This window comes from Cervus canadensis, chromosome 28 (genome assembly GCF_019320065.1).
Source record: "Cervus canadensis isolate Bull #8, Minnesota chromosome 28, ASM1932006v1, whole genome shotgun sequence".
NCBI lineage: Eukaryota > Metazoa > Chordata > Mammalia > Artiodactyla > Cervidae > Cervus > Cervus canadensis.
The window spans coordinates 14,017,898-14,039,003 of NC_057413.1; the positions used below are offsets into that span (position 1 = coordinate 14,017,898).

Consider the following 21,106-nt stretch of genomic DNA (forward strand, 5'->3'; position numbering starts at 1 on the left):
ATGTTGGTGACTCTCATTCCCAAACCAGACAGATGAATAGATGGAAGAGATGGCATTTTTATTTTTTAATCAGGACATGAGATCATAATACACATACCCTTCTGCAATTTGCTCTTTTCACTCAATAGACGACTATCTTTCAACCTGACCTCATTTTCTCTAATACGTGTATCTAATTTCATAGCTTAAGTATACTATATAATTCAATCTAACTATTCCGCTATTACTTATCATTTAGGGATCTTTCTATCTTTAAATATCCACTGAGAAAAGACGCTCCTTAAACCACTGGCTTATTTTTTAGCTGATACTAAAACTAGAACCACTGAGGACTGACAGCTGGATAAACAAAGAACTCAGGGCAAGCAGGGAGGGCTTTCAGGAAGGGAGGGAGTAGATCCTGATGGTAGGCGTATCATCACCACACAGCCTCTGCTTGAATACTTAAAAACTGCCAGGGATGGGGGACTCATGAACTTCAATGATGACCAATTCTTTTATTGACACAAATCTCATCAATAGGAAACTTTGTGACAAATCGAAGTCTACTTCCCTGAAGTTTCCATCCCTTGAGTTCAATTCTGCTGAGGACACAGCATAATTACATTCATCAAATATCTGAACATGACTATGGGATCCTATCTAAGGCTTTTCTTCTCTAAATTAAACACCTCCTCTTCCTTCAATAATCCTCTTCCCAGGAACTAGGTTCCAGGGCTCTCACCTGGCCTCTCACCTTCCTTCAGCTCTTCCTGTTTTGCAACATCTCTCTTTTATGAGTCTCTGTTGCATTTGGTACAATGTTGCTTCTGTTTTATGTTTTGCTTTTTTGATCACAAGGCATGTGGGATCTTTGCTCCCCAACCAAGGATCAAATCTTCATCCCCTGCACTGGAAGGCAAAGTCTTAACCACTGGACCACCAGGGAAGTCCCTCCAATGTTGCTCTCAAAAGCTAACACGGCACTAAACACCTGAGGGGCTTGTGACTCAACCAGCACAGAGTGAACTGCTGTGACCATCCATCCCTCCCCAGCATCACCTGCTATGGACAGGAGAGTGTAACACATCCTCTGGGTCATTTTACCACAGGCCACAAGCCAAAGAGTTCAGTTCAGTTCAGTCGCTCAGTCGTGTCCGACTCTGCAACCCCATGGACCACAGCACTCCAGCTTCCCTGTCCATCACCAACTCCTGGAGCTTACTCAAACTCATGTCTGTCGTGTCGGTGATGCCACCCAACCATCTTATTCTCTATTGCCCCTTCTCCTCCCACCTTCAATCCTTCCCAGCCATCAGGGTCTTTTCCAATGAGTCAGTTCTTCACATCAGGTGGCCAAAGTCAAAAAGGACAGCTGAAAAACTTGCTGTGTATTCTAACTCATTCCCAGATTTACCAAATACTCTCTTTTGAATATTCTCTAATCAGCCCTGCTTTGAGGCTGCATTTGATGTCCTTAGGCATAAAACACAAGAGTGGATAAGAACCCAGGGTTGGAATCCAAAGTTGCTGAGTCCCAATCCTGGCTCTACTGTAGGCCAGCCATGGGACCTAAAACAAGTCCACATAGGGTGGTTGTGTGACTTAGAGAATTCATACGGAATGTTTAGCACAGTAAGTAGGAAGCAATCATTGCAAAAAGCTTAAGAATTCCATGGACAGAGGAGCCTGGCGGGCTGCAGTCCATAGGGTCACAGAGAGTCGGAAAAGACTGAAGCAACTTAGCATGCATTCATAGCTAGACTAGCACAGAGACCAGAAGTTGAAAGTAGAATTACTGCCATATGACAGAATAAATATACATGTGGCCCATACCTCCTGAGGAATTAAGCTGTATTTTCCTCTTCTTTGGAAGAGACAGAAGTCTTGTCTCGTATATCCAAGTGGCTAATAAATAAGTAAATACCTGAGCTTCGGTGTCAGTTTCAAAGACAGTTGATTTTTCCTAATATCCCACAGGTACAGCCACACTAACTAACTAACCCTGCCTTTTCATTGATAAGAGGTAATGTTTATCTGATAAAGAATGGTTCCTATGAGAGGCTCTTTCTCACTTCCTGGGTACACTAAATTTACTTATATTTCAGCTTGGATCCAACCTTTCCCATTTCACTACAGTCCAAAAAAAAAAAGTTTGCTTTCCCCCCACAACCAGCTGTCATCCTTATCTTTACTCGCTGCCTTCTTCTGCCCCATTTTTCTGTCTTGAAGTACTAAATTTCTTCATCCCCTAGAATCCTCAAAATCGAGTCTTTTCTTACTCATCACCAGATACTAACTGAAAACTCAATTTCCCCTCCAAACACCACCTACACCCACCTCACTTAAGCTCAGTGCTGTGACGTGAGCACTGAGCGTGTATTGTTCCCTCTGAGCTTCAAAAATGTGATGGAAGTGGTGATGGGGAAGTGACAGCAAACAACATGGGCATAATTGATGAACAGTTTACTAAAATCTTCCCCATGGATCACCTGCCTCATTTGAAATTCAAACCACTCTTAATGTACCGATAACAGCTCATTTTACAAATAAGGGATCAAGCTCAGAAAGCTTAAAAAGGTTGGCCAAGGTCCTGTGCTCCATCAAGTCCGACTCTTTGCAACTGCCAGGCTCCTCTCTCCACGGAATTTTCCAGGCAAGAGTACTTAAGTGGTTTGCCAGTCTCTTCTCCAGGGGATCAAAGCCGCGTTGGCAGGTGGATTCTTTACTACTAGCGCCCCCTGGGAAGCCCCAAAAGGTTACACACCTACAAAAGACGCTCTAAGCCTAAAACCCAGAAGTCTACTGCACCATTGTTCCTACTACAATTGAGCAAGGTGAGTTCCCCGGACAGAAGTCAGAAGGAAACACAAATATCAATTACACAGCCTGGGGCTAAAATGTGGTCGGCTTTTTACAGCTTGCCCTCCATAATTACTTGAGAAGAGTTTTTTGCATGAATTCTTTTGGCTTAAGCAATAGACACTTAGAATGATCCTGCTGAAAGGACAACTGATATGCAGAATAGCACGTCCAAGGTCAAAACTTAATGAGGAAATAGCCCCAGTGAGCAAAGGCTAAGGCCCGGAGAGTTTCGTTCGGAGGTGGAGGTGGGGGGTGGGGGGAAGGGGGTCCTGCTGTTTTATGTTACAAGAAGAGAAATACTTATCTTACTAAACAATTATTTGTTCATGAAAATCACCTGATGAGGAGCTGGAGGATCAGGATGAACCACATTTCTTTGTGTCTTTACTGAAAGTGACTTAGATGCATGAGATGATTTTAATAAATCTGACTTTAAAGCAAAAGTGAATGTAAAGAACACACACATACCAGGGTAACCGTGTGTTTCCTCTTCATTCTTCTGGCTAGAAAATACTCTAAAACCACACTGGTCCCAGTGTCCACAGACACGGCACAAGTAATGATCCTTGATTAAAAACAAAAAGGCAGGGACTTCCCTGGTGGTCGAGTGGGTAAGACGCCACTATCCTCATGCAAGAGGTGTGAGTTCTACCCCTGGTCACAGAACTAGATCCCACGTGCATGCCCCAACTAAGAAGTCTACACGCTGCAACTAAAGATCCCACCAAGACCTGGCATAGCTGAAAATAAATACTTTTTAATTAAAAAAATTTTTAATTAAATAGCATTATGTTTTAAGTAAAAATTATTTTTCAGAACAGCTTTAGATTTAAAGAAAAATCGCAAAGATAGTACAGAGATTTCTCATATGGCCTAACCCTATTTCCTTTATTATTAGCATCTCACATACAAAGGTTTCATAGGTCACAGGTAATGAACCAATATCCATACATTAGTATTAACTGAAGCCTGTTCTTTATTCAGATTTTCTTAGACTTGCCTAATGTTCTTTGTCTGCCCCAGGACACAACATACATTAGTTGTTCTGTCTCCTGAGACTCATCCTGGTTATTAAAATGGTCACACAGCCTTGTGAAGATACTAAAAAACATTGAACCGAACACCTGAAATGGGTGAATTGTAAGGTACAGAATCTCAGATTAGAAAGAGGACATTAGTTGAAAACCTGGTGGAATTCAAAAAGTCTGGAATGCATTTAACAGTTATCAGTGTTGATGTTTTACTTCTGACAAGGGTACCTAACGAGGAAAATTGGGGAAGGCATATACAAAAACTCTTTGTACTATCATTACAAATTTTCTGTACATTTAAAATTATTCCAAAATAAACTTGGGATTTTTTTAAAAATTACCATAGAACGTGATCTATTATTATGAAGCAAAGAGCAAATCTTAGATGGTATGCCAGTTGCTTCTTGAAATACTGGTGAGACCCTTAGTATTTTCACTCAAGCTAAAGAGAGGATACCTATAAAATGACACGACAAAGGAGTTCTCTGAGGCCATCAAGTTCAAGGTCTTCTTCAGGAAATAATGTGCATCAGTGGCACACCCCGCCTAAGATTACCAAACCAGCATTTTACGTCCTCCTTGATCACCATTCCACAGTCTGCGGCTTTGGCCTTTAGTCAACTCTACTCAAGTTCACTTTCTTTCGTTTAGGAACCTTCAATTCAGTTGTCCTTATAACAGTTTTTCCTGCTCCTTTCTAACTGCACCATATCCTCTAGAAACTTTGCAATAGAGGACCAATCTTGATACATATAACTCTAATAAATACTTGGGGGTTGCCAAGCATACACAGACGGTGTTCCGGTTCTCATTAAAAAAAAAAAAAGTGGTCAATTTCTAAATCACGTTGACAGCTTACTATCGTCCTTCAGAGTCTCTCAAAGTTTCAGATAGCTAAGGTGCACAGTCATAATCCATCATTGCTCAAGACAGTGAAATTGGGCCCCACCTTGTACTCTGATGAAAAGATTACTTTTAGGTTATAGCCTCCTTTCAGCCTTCTTTTAAATTAAGATAACAAACTAGCCATCAGATAAAGGTATCTATCAATTCAGTTCAGTTCAGTCACTCAGTTGTGTCCAACTCTTTGCGACCCCATGAATCGCAGCACGCCAGGCCTCCCTGTCCATCACCAACTCCGGAGTTTACTCAAACTCATGCCCATCGAGGCGGTGATGCATGCCATCTAGCCATCTCATCCTCTGTCGTCCCCTTCTCCTGCCCCCAATCCTTCCCAGCATCAGGGTCTTTTCCAATGAGTCAACTCTTCGCATGAGGTGGCCAAAGTATTGGAAAAGGTATCTATAAAGACACTCTAAATACCTCTATGGAAAGATAAAACACGTAACTCAAGATTTGCAACTAGGTCAAGATCACTATGAAACTGAGGTAAATGATAACTCAATAAGGCTGAGATTACAAAACAGCCTTTCATTATACCCTTTTTGTAAACTCCACCTCCAGACCCCAGTCATTAAGAAAAAAAAACATAAAAAAAATTTTTTTCTTCCCTCCAAAAGGGTAGAGAAAGTGGACCTCTGAATACAATTTCAAATCCAATTTGATTTGCTTCCTTTTGGCTCAGTAATCTGCAGGCAAGTTAACACTTAGTGTTTGGAGATGAATGGGCAATTTTCTTTTGGGATAGAGAAGGGAGAAAAACCAGCTCAACATCCCTAGTAAACAAGAAATAGAAGCTCTTTTTCACACACAATTACACCAGTATGTGTTTGTGCTTTAGATTCACTTTTACTTTAAAGTCAGATTTATTAAAATCATTGCATGCATCTAAGTCACTTTCAGTAAAGATACAAAGGACCTTTGGTTCATCCTGAATCCTCAGGCTCCACATCAGGTGATTTTCTTGAACAATTAATTGTTTAGTAAGATAAACATTTCTCTCCTCAAACATGTGAACAAGAAATAGAAGCTCTTTTCAAATAAATTACTCTTATTTCCAGAGCAAAGCACACAAATTTCTAAGGCATTCCGACCAGACTCTAACAAGGAGGTGGAAGCAAAGCACTTCCAGAGCCCTGAAGTTCTATTCGCTTCAGGCAACACGCATGGAAATGCGCACATTTCATTGAGAGAAATAAGAAAGGAACATATACAGGTGCAATCCTTTGAGTTACATCCACTGGAAAGGAAAAGGAAAGGGGGTCTTCACCCTCAAGAAGACTTTCTTTACAACCTGAAACCAAGCCTTCCCTCGACTGTTGAAGATCTCAGAATCACAGAACTTTAGAGCTGCACTGGACTTCAAGGGTATCGTTTCTGGCAGACAGAGAGATCAGAAATTCTGGAGACGGGCCATGGACACCAGGTCTGTGAGAGGCAGAGCCACTTGAATCCCTGGGCCACGAGGGGCAGAGGATCTTCAACGTCCTCAAGCCTAAGTCCAGAGCGGATCTCACTCCCTCCCAGCGGAAACTGGAGGCAAACCCCATCTTCTGCCCCCTCTCTTGAGCTAAGTGCTCAACCCCCCAGCCTGTCCCACTGTAGGTGGTCCCCACACTCTCCATATTCCTGGGGATCGTGCCCATGTGGAGGACCCTGCCCCAATTCCATCACCCACCCCCAGCAGCATTTTTCAGTTTTGGCTAAAGGATGAGGTCACTCCTGGAAGCACAGAAACAGAACTCTCAGAAAAGGCAGAAAGGAAGTCAGCATTGCAAGAGCTCTGTAGACACAGATATGAATCAATTCCTGGGAGACACTGTTTTTGTTTTTTTTTTTTTTTTTTTTAAGGAGAAGAGTGGAGGAACCGTACACTCTCATTTGTTATCAGAAAAGAAAAAAGATTCCGTGTACATGGATGTCTCGCCTACCTCTCAAAGGATGCCACTGGCTGCCAGTGGGGAGGGAATCTGAGCAGTTTCAAACTAGGGGGATGGGAGATAAGGGGGGGAACACCACTGGGACTGACCTTTCATCCTACCCCCATTTTCTGCCTTGTGATTTTGACACTAAATACACAAGCTACCTAGTCAGAAAACTCATTTCTTAAAATCTGTATTTACACAAAGTAAAAGCCCAAAAAATGAGCTAATCAAACACAAGTCATGTTTAATTAAAACAGATAAATATTTAAAATAAGTGAAATTAAATTTTTAGAAAGACAGAGCAACAAATAATGCAGGGGTGGGGTGGGTGGGGGAGGTCTTCGGAGGAAAGACATCTCAACCCAATGACACACACTTAAACCACTTCGTGACATTTCACAAGATGACTTGAATTTAGCAACTTCCTCTAGGCCTTAGCAACTTTATGTTGTATATACCTCTGCTGACTCTGTTTCAGATAAGAAGCACAGAATGAGGAATGAGACAAAAGTGAGGGGGGACAAACCACAGGATTTTTTAATTACTTGTTTGAAATACAAATTTAGAACTGAAGAAAACTTTTCCAGTATAACCCTGCTCTTTTTTTTTCAAATGAGACAAGAACCCAAGCTTTGTGTTGTTGTTTTGGTAAATAAGCTGGGGTATGGAATATTTTTAATAATAGGATGGTTGGGAAACCCTCAGCACCAACCCCCTTTCCCACCCCCCAGAAATCCCAGTTCAACACTTAGAGATGCTTTAATGCCATGTGGACTTTCAAAAACACGCTTCAAAGAAGATTAACCACTGACAACAGTTATAAGCAGAGCCCTTCTATTATAAGGAAGTTGGTAAATGATTCACAAGTACATATTTTTTGGCCAACTAAAAACCCATTACAAATGGGTTAATGAGTTCATCTTGTGGCACATGGTCACGTAACTGAACCCTAAGGGATAGTGGTCTTTTAATAAAGCCCATTTTTAACCAGTATAAACTATGTGAGGGTACTTTTCCCACTGATTATTCTCTCTCCTTCTGCGCTTCTGGCAAAACTACTAAAAATTGTCATTAATAAGTCTGCAGCAGGTTTTTCCTTTGTCTTATTTACTGAAAGAGTTGACTTACTTAAAACTGAAAGCTTCTGAAAAGCACACAACCAAATACTGCGATTAAATTACACAGACCGAATTCTTAATTTTTTTAATAAGTTGCTGCCACAAAAAGATATTTCCAGATTGTATATCTCCTTAGATATAATCTTTTCATGAAATTTTTCTTTATGAATGTAATTCAGAGGCCATGCTTCAAAAATACTTGAGAGTACTGGGGTATACTGTACTTTTCGTATAAGTGACTTGATTTCAGACTGGGAAAGGCATTTCTACATATTGTCCACACAAACATGAGACATTCTGACCCCCCCAAAAGATGATGATGATATCTGCATTTATGATGTCGAGTAACAGATCTTCCAACTTCACACAATGAAAACAGGACTGGAGAATTTTATACTTAAACAATCCAAGATTCACATTTCACTATCAGCAACTGGCTGTTAATTAACTTTCGATCAGAAATTAGGCCTATTCAATCGGAAATGCAGGGTCCAAATAAGAAATAGGTGGGCCTAACCCAGTGGTAAAAAGAACTGGCTCCTAAGTTTCTCATCACTTAGTCACCCATTCCAATGCAAATATGTAAATAAAATTCCACTACAATGGAACCGAGTTTATTTAGTTTTTACTTCATACTACTAACCATACCAAGATAGCCACGTAAATTCAGCCTTAGTCACTGCCCACAGAGAAAGTTCATCTTTTCTCAGAACCTTTGCTCAAACAGTTTCCTCTTCCTGGCATATTCTGCCTTTCCCCCCCGGGGCCCCATCCCTGCGCTTTCTCTCCTCCTTCTAAAGCAGGAACTCCCAGGAAGAACACTCCCCCCACACACAATTCCCCAGAAGAGGCCCAGGGGTGCTGAGGCCTGGGTGCACACATTTTCTGGAGCATTAAGCATACTGCATTATTAGAGTTTACACTTGCTTATAGGTTTGTCTGCTAGAAGGCACAGACCCTAGTTCATCTCTGTATCCCCCTTCCAGCCCAGTATGTTGTACCCGGTGTTCAATAAACAACTATAGAAAGAAGCCTCTCAGAAAGAGACAGGGCAGAAAGACCAATAAACATCTGAAGACACAAGGTAAGAGGCACCATGTGGTAAAGAAAGAATGAAATATTGCCATTTGCAGCCACTTGGATGGACCTACACTATATCCTGCTAAATGAAGTCAAAGACAAATATTACATAATATCATTTATATGTGGAATCTAAAAAATAGTACCAATGAATTTACATACGAAAAATAGAACAGACTCACAGACATAGAAAACATTTATGGTTACCAAAGGGGAAAGGGTGGGGAGGGATAAATTATGAGATTAACAGATACAAACAACTATACATAAAATAGATAAGAAATAAGGATGTACTATACAATACAGGGAACATATTCAGTATCTTGTAATAACCTATAATGGAATAGAATCTGAAAGATATATATAACTGAGTCACTTTGTTGTACAGCTGAAACTAATACAATATTGTAAATCAACTACATATTTTCAACTTAAAAAAGACAGAAACACACACACAGAACCAAGTAGATACATATATTGTTGTTCAGTCGTTCAGTCACATCCCACTCTTTGCAACCCCATGGACTGCAGCACTCCAGGCTTCTCTGTTCTTCACTATCTCCCGGAGTTTGCTCAAACTCACATCCATTGAGTTGATGATGCCATCTAACCATTTCATCCTCTGTCGCCTCCTTCTTCTCCTGCCCTCAATCTTTCCCAGCATCAGGGTCTTTCCTAATGAATTGGCTCTGAGCATCAGGTGGCCAAAGTACTGGAGTTTCAGTTTAGCATCAGTCCTCCAAATGAACATTCAGGGTTGGTTTCCTTTAGATATGCATATACAAAGTCAATAAACATAACCCTTTGGATTACTGTCATAATCCTTCCCCCCCCAAAAAAGAGGTACATGTGATATGAGAGAGTGCTGTGGGGAAACAAAGAAAATAAAAGGGGGTCCATTTGGCCCTGGGGGAGGGGGAGTCTATAAGGGAAGAGGGGAGAGCAAGGCCAGGGTCACAGAAAGCAGACAGCAGGGGGTGAAACAGGAAATGAGGATCAGGATGAGGGCTGATGCCTGGGAGAGGGGCAAGTGTGAACAGAAGCTGGAAGGTGTAAAAGACACAGAGGATCTGAGCCACAGGAAAGAACTGTCTGCTGCGCTGACTACACAGAACCCAGGAAAGCGTGCTGGGATGCAAGGCAGTGACTACAGCAAAGACGGCAGAGTCCCAGGTTCAAGTCCTGCCTCTGCTCTCACCCAGCCCTAGGGCTGCAGGCAGGTTACTGAAGTCTTGTGTGTGTATAGTCGCGTCAGTGGTGTCTCTTTAAGATGCTATGGACTGTAGCCCGCCAGGCTCCTCTGTCCATGGGATTCTCCAGGCAAGAATACTGGAGTGGGGTGCCATTTCTCTCTCCAGGGGATCTTCCTGATCCCGGGATTGAGCCTGAGTCTCCTGCATTGCAGGAGGATTCTTTTCCACTGAGCCACTGGGAAGTCCCACTGAAGACCTGTAAGCCTGTTTAAGCATCCAGCATATGGAGTTGCTGGTGTCTTTAGGGCAGACAGGTAAACTGAGGCCAAGTCGAGAAGAAACACGTCTTGTTGCATGACAGGCAGGCAAAAGCTCCAGGACCCACCAGGCCTCTGCCTGAAATGCCAGAAAGCATACAGCCACACCCCGCTTCAACTGTGGTCAAATCCGGCCACCGGACTGTGACACCAGCCAGCACTGGCCATTCCAGCCAGCACCCCCTGGACCCACCCGAGTCCCTTAGGATGGAGTTGTCATCCTTCCCCCACACAGGGCTAGACTAAGGGACACTGCCCAACGCCACCCACCCTGTCCTCTTTATTATATGGAATTTGAGGTTTATAATATAATAATAACATATAATAATAACAGTCTCATACATCTCACTGTTTCATTATGCCCATGCTAAGTCGACTCAGTCATGTCCAACTCTTTGCGACCCCACGGACTGTATCCCGCTAGGCTCCTCCGACCATGGGATTCTCCAGGCAACAGTACTGGAGTGGGTTGCCATGCCCTCCTCCAGGGGATCTTCTCCACCCCGGGATTGAACCTACATCTCCTGTGGTTCCCGCATTGCAGGCAGATTCTTTGCCGCTGAGCCTCTGGCTATTTTAAAAGCTGCCTTCCATCTCCCAAAAGCAGTCTCTTCAGAAGCACAAAGGATCTTTCCACTCTCTTTGTGAGCAGCTCCAGGAAATACCGCAAGGCTCAGGGTCAGTTGCTGGCCATGGCCTTACCAGGCCCCTGGGCCCCCAAGGGGCACCTCTCCCGGCCTTGCAGAGCCCCCTGCCTCTCATCCCCAGCCTCCTGTCGGGCATGCAGGCTTGCAACCACGGACTTCTTCCTCTGCTTCCAAGATTCACATTCCCACCACTGACCTCCCTCCCACTTTTGACCTCTGCTCTGCTCCGGAAACCTCAGAGTCTTCCCAGCTCCCTCCCTCAGCTCTCAGCCTGGTGGGAGAGCTGTCTGCCCCCAGCATCTGCTTTCCCATTTTACCACCACATGGCCGAAGAGAGAGAAGAAAGTCACAGCTTGTCCAGACTCCCCCAGTGCTGCTCTGGACCATTTTTTTTCCACCATCCTCTGTCATTTAGTAATACACTTGTGGACTAAAAGCTCTAAGTGCTGTGTAAAATAAGCCAATCATGTGAAAGAAGCATCTCTGTCTTTATTTATTAGCCTGAATAGAGAGACCTCTAAAATGGACTTTTTTTAGAAAGCATTTGAATGCATTTTGTTTGGTCTTGTATTCAATGAAGCATTTTGTTGTTGTTCGGTCGCTAAGTCGTGTCTGACTCTTCATGACCCCATGGACTGCAACACACCAGACTTCCCTGTCCCTGTCCCTCACTATCTCCTGGATTTGCCCAAGTTCATTTCCATTGAATCAGTGATGCCATCCAAGCATCTCATCCTCTGCCACCCTCTTCTCCTTTTGCCTTCAATCTTTCTCAGCGTCAGGGTCTTTTCTGATGAGTCAACTCTTCGCATCAGGTGGCCAAAGTATTAGAGCTACAGCATCAGTCCATGCAATGAGTATCCAGGGTTGATTTTTCTTAGGATTGACTGGTTTGATCTCCTGGCTTTCCAAGGGACTCTCAAGAGTGTTCTCCAGCACCACAGTTTGAAAGCATCAATTCTTAAATTAATTAGCACCAATTATGAACCGGGCCCCTAGGATGGGGCTGTTGGAGGGAACGGGGGTGGCACGCACCAAAAGAACACAGCAGGCATGTTCTGCTCCCCTCATCGGGCTCAACAGCTGCCTCCTTCTATAAAGGGGTTAGGAGACCTCCTAACACCCTTCAAGAGAGGCACCATCCTTCCAGCCAGAAAGTACCTCCCCTGCAGACCCAGGTCTGGCTCCTCCTAACACTGGATAGGCTGCACCCTGCAGAGCAGCTGGCCGAGAGCCTGATAGCAGAGCCGGTCATGCCCTCTCTGGTCCCTCCTAGTTGTCAGCATTCACCAACCTCCACCTTCCCGGAGAGCTTAGGCACCACACCTCACATCCCCAGTCACCTGGGGAGCTTCAGTGTTTAAGAGGACAATCCCTCAAACCCCCCTAGTTCCTGGGCTTGCTAAACTGAATCGACTTCCATCCCTTCTCCCAGGTCCACGCCCTCACTCGCATCCTCACCCAGGGAAGCATTGCTAGGGATCTTCAATACCCAGCGCCTGGCTCTCTCAATCCCCCAGTACCTGCTCCTCAAAGTCTCTCCAATCTCCTAATGCTTCCCTTTTCACTGTCACCACCTCTAGCTACTTGTCAGCATCTCTCAACACCCTTACTTCTTAACGTCTCAACAACTTTCCCTTCCAACTGTCTATTTCACTTTTGCTCTGAGAAGGCGCTGAAGAAAGAGAAAAATCACAGACTGGCACAAATCCTGACATTTTTTACTTTCAGCGGGTTGATTATACCCAGCAACCCATTCAACTGACCCCAGGCAGCTCCTTCTCTGCTCCCCCATAAAGACCACCCGAAACATCCTCTCATCCTCAAAACCCCGGCTTCACTTCCATCCCTTCATCCTTCAGCCATGACCTCCCACCCCACTTCACGAGATGAAAATCCATTCACATTAAACCCTTCAACATTTTCCCTTTGATGTGAGCACTGCCTCTAAACTTCTATTGTCAGGAGAGTCGCCTGGGCAGCCCCTTCACTCAGACAGGTATTTGGACTCACTAGGCCTGAATCGAATCCCAGAAGCATACATGTCAGTAGATTCTGGTGCCCATCCATCAGATTGGAGAAAATCAGTCTAGGACATGGATCTCAAACTCCAGCCCTCGGGCCAAATCCAACCCCTGCCTGTTTTTGTGTGGCCTGCGTGTTAACTATGTGTTTCTATATTTTTTTAAGGGTTGGAAAAAAAAAGTCAAAAGAAGAGAATTTTGGACTTTCCCTTGTGGCACAGTAGGTAAGAATCTTCCTGTCAATGCAGGGGACACAGGTTTGATTCCCTGGTCAGGGAAGATTCCACATCACGCGGAACAACTACGCCTGTGCAATTCAACTACTGAACCTGTGCTCAGGAATCCAGAACCACGACCACTGAGCCTGTGGGCTGCAACTACTGAAGGCCAAATGCCCTCGGGCCCGGCTCCACAAGAGAAGTCACGGCAGTGAGTACCCCCCAACTAGAGAAAAGCCTACAGGAAGGAACGAAGACCCAGCACGGCCAAAAATAATTTAAAAAAAAAAAAAAAAAAAAGAAGGGAATGCCACAACCTATGTAAATGACATAAAATTCAAATTCCAGTGTCCATAAATAAAGCTTCAGGAGAACACAGCCAGGCCCAATGATTTACATACTGTCTACAGCTGCTCTGAAGTCACAAAGGTACAGTGACGTGGATGCAACAAAGACAGTCTGCAAAGCTGAAAATATTTGCTGTCCGGTCCTTTGCAGAAAAAGCTTGCCGCCCCCTGGTCCGCAGGATGACGTGCCGACACCTCACCAGAGCCTTCTAGCTTCTGTGATGTAACCCCCACCTGCATCCCCAACCTACAGTCCCACAGACTTCACAAGCGCAGCCCCAGCGGCCACTTCAGTGGGTCACTGCCTTAAGTGAAGCACACAGTTTCACACTTCCCCGCTTCTGTATGTGCTGTTCTTTCCACCCACCTCGCCACACAAACACTTCTTCACCCTTCCAAGACCCAATTCATGCTCCTCCCCACCCGTGAGATGCCCTCTGACAACCAGACCTCACCTGACCCCCCACTGCACTAAACTCATCTGTATCCCAATTATCTATATACGGCAGTGATTCTCAAACTTCTTGCTCCCACCACCACCAGGAGGGCTCATGAGATCACCCTCTGGCTGGGTCCGCCCCCCAGAGCGGTGGACAGGGTGCCAGGCAGAGAGACTGGACATTTCTAACAAGTGTCAAGGCCGATGCTGCTGGCCCAGGCACCGCACAGAAGCAACACCAGTTGACTTCTGTGTCCCCTGCCCCAATCGCCAGTGAATTTTTTGAGGAAGGGCCCAATTTTATTCATGTTTGATTCATCCCAGCCTCACTTGGTTCCAGGAATTCCTGGAATACGGCAGAAACTCAGGATTTGCTATCTGTGGTCTAACCGAATGAGCTTCCTCCTGGAAGTCAATGACTGTCACTCTTGGACAATGAAAGGGAAATTAAGTGGGGAGAGGTGATCTGGCCTTGCAGGAATCAGTGAGGCCAAAGAAATAAATGGAAGTGGCTCTCTGCAGGACCAACATTTTCTGGCCTGCCAAATGCATCCTGAGCTGGGATCAACTGGAAAGCCCTAGAGTGGAGAGCAGATAGTTTAAGTCAGAAACCCAAGAGTACAGCCTGGAGGCAGCACCAACAGGAGCTATGTTCAGTGGCGGGCCCCTTCCCCACAAAGGCCCATCCACTGTCACTTGAAAAACAAGATTCTCTATATCAACATCTGATCATGTACATCATTAGCATGGGCCTATACTGTTACTCTTGGCATGATGGACAGGGAGGCCTGGCGTGCTGCAATTCATGGGGTCGCAAAGAGTCGGACACAACTGAGTGACTGAACTGATTGAACCAATACTGTTACTAACGATAAAACATTTGTTGAACACTTACCACCTGCTTAGAATACAAAGGAAGATAAAACCAGCCTCAACAAAACTTTAGCTTGAAACTCAGCATATAAATGTAGGACAGCTAACAAAATAAGGTAACATTTACTAAGTGTCAAATACAAATGGTGTCAAAGGTAAACAGTAAATTCTACAGGAGTCCAAGGTGTCCTGTGGCTTTCCCATCTCCATTCCACTAAGGTACCACATGTAAACCTCAATCCTAAAGGAAATCAACCCTGAATATTCATTGGAAGGACTGATGCTGAAGCTGAAGCTCCAACTGGCCACCCAATGCAAAGAGCTGACTCTGGAAAAGACCCTGATGCTGGGAAAGATTGAAGGCAGGAGGAGAAGGGGGTGACAGAGGATGAGATGGTTAGATACCATACCGACTCAATGGAGATGAATGTGAGCAAACTCCAGGAGATAGTGAAGGACAGAGAAGCCTGATGTGCTGCAATTCACGAGGCCGCAAAGAGTCAGACATGATTGAGCAGTTGCACAACAGCAAACCTCTATCGGCACCAACACAGGTTCATGAGGACATAGTACTTGTATATCAATATTTATGTGGGTCTTTTGTCTCCTTTATAGGTGTATAAGCTCTTCTAGGACAGAAACCTTGATTTCTTTTTTTAATCCTTATATTTCTATGACCTGACCAAGTCCCTGGCATTACAAGTGTGAAATAAATATTTAACTGATTTAATAATAACTGTGGAATGTGAGTTAAGCTTTTAACCAAGGGCAAGGCTTAGATAAGATGAGAATTGAGGGTTGGGCTTTCCACAAACAGGCAAGGGAACCAGGGAACTGAAAACTCCAGGCAGGCAGAGAAACTTGATGATCAGAGGCCCCGCTGTGTGTTCGTCGCTTCAGTCATGTCAGACTCTTTGAGACCCCACGGATTGTAACCCGCCAGGCTCCTCTGTCCGTGGTATTTCCCAGGCAAGAAAACTGAGTGGGTAGTCATTCCCTTCTCCAGGGGATCTTCCCAACCCAGGGGTCGAACCTGGGTCTCCTGCCCTGTAGGCAGATTCTTTTCCATCTGAGCCACCAGAGGCATGGGTGGGATCATCAAACCCCAGGGCTAGTATCACCATGAGTTGAGAAGGCCAGGCCTTGAGAGCTGGTCTTCACTCCTCTAGCCTTTTAAACAACAATATAAGCCTACAGGAAGAGGCCTAAGCCTTGACTGCTTTAATCTCAGAAATCACTTCCTAGTTTCTTATCTCCTGATTTATTTTTCCTTTGCCCCTTTTTTCTGCTGATGCCACATGAGGGGGAAAAACTGAAATCCAGACAAAGAATCCTAATTTAATACTGAATTGATACTTTATGCAAATACAGACAAATTTGGGGGGATTTCAGTTGGTAAAAACCGTCTTGGCACTCAAGAGTTCCCCACCATCAAACTGCAAAGTTCTTAAAGCCAGGAATTCCTCCTCTTGCACTGCTCCTCGGATATGATCAAGTGACACACAGGTTAGGAATGTCAGCATTCTGGTAGCCGAGTCCATTTAGGACTAGTTGAGTCCTAGTCCATAGGAAGGCTGGGACAGTTTAAAGACAGATCATGCCACAGCCCACAACCTAAACAGAGTGGAAAGGGCATGAACAGATGATTTAAACAGAAAAGCAAATCAGTCATCCTCCACTCCCTGCCCAAGCTCCACATCTGCTCAACAGAAAGGAGCTTATTCTAGAAACACAGTTTTCAACAAACTCATCTGTGCGGCACCTGTGAAGGCCCCTACATCCTCCATTTCCTATACTCTGGATCTGAACTGCTGGGCTCCAAGTCTCTAATTAAATAAGATGACTTTGCATTTAACCTCTTCAGAGGAGTCCAGGCTAGTCAAAGTCCCCAGAAACTAAAACCAGAGACTTTTCCTGAGTATAGTCACAGTGCATAGGGCTCCCCTGAGGGGCTAACAGAACAGATAAATGGAAGAACTGGATGAAAACCAGAGTTCTTCACTCACATAGCAGAATGCTCAGCAGATATTTCAGGTGTCGCAAATAATAAACGACTTGGCCCAGGGAGACCTAGAAGCCAAATACATTCTCACAAGTACAATCAATTCAGAAATTACAAACACACATGTGACATGCTAAAACATTAAGGAGAGGATTCACTGTTGTCTTTAAGTGGTATGTGAGGTACTACTTGGGCAACTTGAGATATGTTTTATCATTTTTGGCAAATTGCAGGCCAATAAAAAGGCACTCTTTAATGGGCCAGGAGCAAATGTATATCAAGGGCTGGGCTCTGAGCCTAGGACTGTCCTCCAGAGCTGGCTCCACGTTTCTCGTCCCCCTTCTGTGGCCCAGGAGAAGCCCCTCAGACCACTTCACCCAGGCGCTCTAGGCCAGCCACCCACCAGGGGCCACGGCAAGAGATGCAGAGGTCAGGGAATGGGGAGCAAAAGGGGCCAAGTTTTCTCTCTCCTTTGCCCCTGCATCCAGGCAACAGGACTTTCTCCCCTTTCCCCTTCAGCACCCGGTCTTGGTACCTGAATATTCTTTATTGGTTCCTATAGTGCCACCCACAACTCTTGAGCAATTCAGGGAAGTTTCTTCCTTACGAGCCATTGAGTTGAATTGTATCCTGCCAGGCCCCAGTCTGATACAAGGACCATACGGCATTTTATATCTACATAAAATGTCTCGACTCCCAAAGGTCCTTTGCCATCTCCCACGTTACATGTGAGGACCCTGAGGCTCCAGGTTGGTAGAATACCAGCTGACGGTCACAAAGGAAGTTTTCTGGCAGACCAGGAACTATCCGCAAGTCAGTCTAATATCTAAAAGGCCCTTGAAAGTGTAAGGGAGAAAAACACATCAAGCTTCCAAACCCTCAAGCCACAGTTTCGCCTCAAGCCACATTGTTTATGGTTTGGGATTCCCCCTCGGCCTAAATAAGCCAGCTGGGGTATTGCCCTTTACGTGTATCTTCCACCGAGAGTCACTGTGATTGGACCCAGCTGAAGGGCAGTAGGGCTCCCTAAGATCTAAAAGATCACAGGTGCGCCTTCCTTGTCTATAGCCCACATATTTCCTTCAGTGTACCCCCAAATCCCTCCCCTGTCAGTCTTTTGTTCTTTCTTATAAATTAAAACCAGGATTCCAAAAAAATAAAAAATAAAACCAGGATTCCTTTGCCAGAAATCCAGGACACTGGGGATGAGGGTGGAGGCAGTTATAGGGCACTTAATAACATCCATCCTAGGTACCTCTTAGCCATCAATCTCCAGGATCTATTAACAATCTATCTTTTTCCATAAAAAGAAAAAACCAAACAAACTCTCCTTGGATTCCTCCTCTCTCTAGTTGTGCTGCACCACTGCAAATGGAAAGTGCAATTAAAATAAATTGTGATGAAGGGTAGAGGGGTTAAGTATCAAACAAACTCCCAGGAAAGGAAATTCGGCTCTGAGTTAGATTTCATTTCAGGGCTAGAGAATTTGCTATTATTGCTGCCTTTGCAGGCCCCTGGCAGTCACTACATCCTCACTACAAGAACAGGCACTGGCAGCTGAAAAAAACCTCTCTTGACCTTCGGGATTTCACAACTGATGAGAAGGCAACTGTCCGACCAGGCGGAGTTCTGAATCAGAGCCTCAAAGGGGGCCAGGTAAGGGTGGCTCAGAAAACAGTGTCTGAGTAAGGCAAACATCCAGCTCTCACTTCCTCATTGCTGAAGGAATGGGAGTGGAAAGTGCAGCAGGTACGCTCTTGTGTGAAGGAAAGAATTTCTTTTTTAAAGTTCACTAGGGAACAGGCAGAGGAAGAAAACAGGGTGAAACAGGAGTATGTGGGCCCTCTTCCAGGACGCCTCACCCAATTCCATTTAAATAACATATAGCTGACCCTTCAGCCACACAGGTGTTCATCTGCCTATAATTTACAGACAGCCCCTTGTATCGGCCGTTCCTAGACTCTGCAGATTTAAGCAGCTTCAGTACTGGTACAGCGCTGTAGTCCTTACTATTGAAAAATATCCACATATAAGTGAATCCATGCAATTCAAACTTGTGTTATTCAAGGGTCAACTGTGTATTCACTGACTCACTACTAAACACAGGGCAGATCTAGCCTGTAGCATCTAGAGAGACCAAAAAAAAAAAAAAAAAAATGGGTTAAGAACCTCAACGTTTAGGAAGATTTCTTACCTGGAATGACTGACTGTTGCCATTTTCAGTCTCAGTTCAAACACCTGCAGCAGCCTCTCTCTCCTCCCAATAACCTGTCCTACTAGGGAGCCTGGACCCTCCAGGACGGACGGACTGAATAAACCAGGGCCCTCGGAAAGTCCCTCCTCCCTTGCGGGTGGAGATCGCACATGGTACAAAATAACTGTCAAGCCGATTTTCCAAGCCTCGCTGCCCGAAAAACCCGGGTCTCTCATCCCCAAAGGGTAGGCTGCTGCTTAGACATCACTCAGGCTTACTTTCTAAGTAGGCTCAACTAACTTAAAAATAATGAAGACTTGAGTGCATCGACGGAAGGAACACGATTTCATTTATCAGAAGACTTACAGGAAAGGAGGCAACCCCAAACTTCAAACAAGACAAAAAAAAAAGTTTATTCGAACCTGCTGCGCAGGGTATACCCTTCCCGCCGCCCGCCCCCATACTTACAGGAGAAAAACATCACCTCAAACAAAACAAAACTCCACCTGCCTAGTCTGAAGCAGGGAGATCTGCATGGGGGTGGGGACGGAGGTAGACAACATCCCCCTCCCCGCGTCCCTCCCGCTCCGGCTCGGGGAGGGTGCCTGCGCTACGCCCCAGCCGCGGCCCGGCGGCCCGCCCGCAGTTACCTGGTCCAGCGGGATGCCCAGGAGCTCACTGAGCGGGTGCAGACAGGTGGAGCCCGTCGTGCGGTAGGACAGGCTGGACCGCGGCTCCGCTGCCATCCTGCATCTTCGGGAGGAGCCGCCCCCAACCCCGGCCCCCGGCTCGGCGTCCTCCCGCCCGAGTGCGCGCGGGCGGCCGTCCCGAGGGCCGCGCGCGGCCGCCGGGCTCCCGGGGAGCGAGCTGCGAGCCGGAGGACAAGACGCGGCGCAAAGTCTCCGGGCGCAAAACTTGGTGTTTGGCGCTGCGGCTTCGGGCGCGGTAGGAGGGCCGCGGCCCAGCGCGCTCGGCTTCCCGCTCCCCTCCTCTCGCCGCTCATTGGCCCGGCCGCCCCACGGCCCCGGAGGCGGAGGGAGGGAGGGTTGAGTGGGGACCGGAGCCCGGCCCCCCGAGCGCCACCCGGCCCGCCCTGCCCGGGCCGCGCGGGGCGGGAGAGCGCCGCCACGGGCGCCGCCGCCTTGCCCCGCGCCCGGCGTTGCGCAGCCCCCGGGGCGGGGAGGAGCCAATGCTCTTCCTTCTCCCGATCTCCTCGTCCTCTCTCCCCGCCACCCAAAAACGACCTCCTCCCGGGTCACCCAGGCGGGCGCCGAGCTCTCGGGAGCACCCTGGCCACACCCTGTTTTGGTTCCGCCGCAGTCTCAGCACCCCCGCCCTCCCGGTTCCCGCTCGGGTGAAGGTTTCCTGCGCTTTCCCTGCGGCCAAGAGTTCATCTGCCCGGGGCTGGAAACCCAAGGACACCCCGGACACCCCGATGCTCCCAGCCAGCGCCCCATCACCCACCACTTCTCTCCCTCTCTCCTTACATTCCTGTGGGCACGGATAGTTTCCTACACCCTGGGTTTGTGTAGCAGAAGCTCAGACACTAGGACTGCTAGCTTCTGACCTTGGATGTCCGCCCCCTCGCCCCCGTGAACTGTAAATTCTTTTCACTCCTGTAAGAAACGAGGAACGATGCTACTGTGATGGTGTGTGCTTTCTGATCACTTTTTTTGCCAGCACCGGTTCTAAAAGGGGGTACCTGGCCTCTTCACTTCTTTGTCCCCAAAAGTGTATCACTGGTCCTTAGGAAACTTTTTCAGTTGATACAGAGGTTTTGAGAATCATAGAAGTCTTGCTCTTTCCAGGAACTGCTGTAATGCTTGCTGATGAAGAAGACTTTCAGGAAAGCAGTGTTGAAATCAAATGGGTAGGGGAAAAAAAAGTGAGTTGGTGTCAATCCCCAGGCTTCACCAGGTACCCAAGCTCAGTACTTTGCATTAGCAGTTTACCT

General features: G+C 46.0%; 1 protein-coding gene across 6 annotated transcripts in view; it reads right to left on the bottom strand.

Annotated features, from left to right (window-relative positions):
• The window catches only part of MBOAT1 (membrane bound O-acyltransferase domain containing 1), a 108,180-nt gene extending 87,782 nt beyond the window's left edge, over positions 1–20,398 (bottom strand). For 5 of the 6 annotated variants that reach the window (XR_006266057.1, XR_006266056.1, XM_043449949.1 and 2 more), the window contains exon 1: positions 19,803–20,398. Coding sequence is in view for 4 of the 6 variants with exons in the window: in XM_043449949.1 (XP_043305884.1) it covers positions 19,803–20,155 (353 nt within the window). In the remaining 2 variants the exon portion in view is untranslated. The remainder of the gene's footprint in view (positions 1–19,802) is intronic. The other variant, XM_043449947.1, reaches the window with a different exon arrangement.
• Positions 20,399–21,106: the final 708 nt, after the last annotated feature.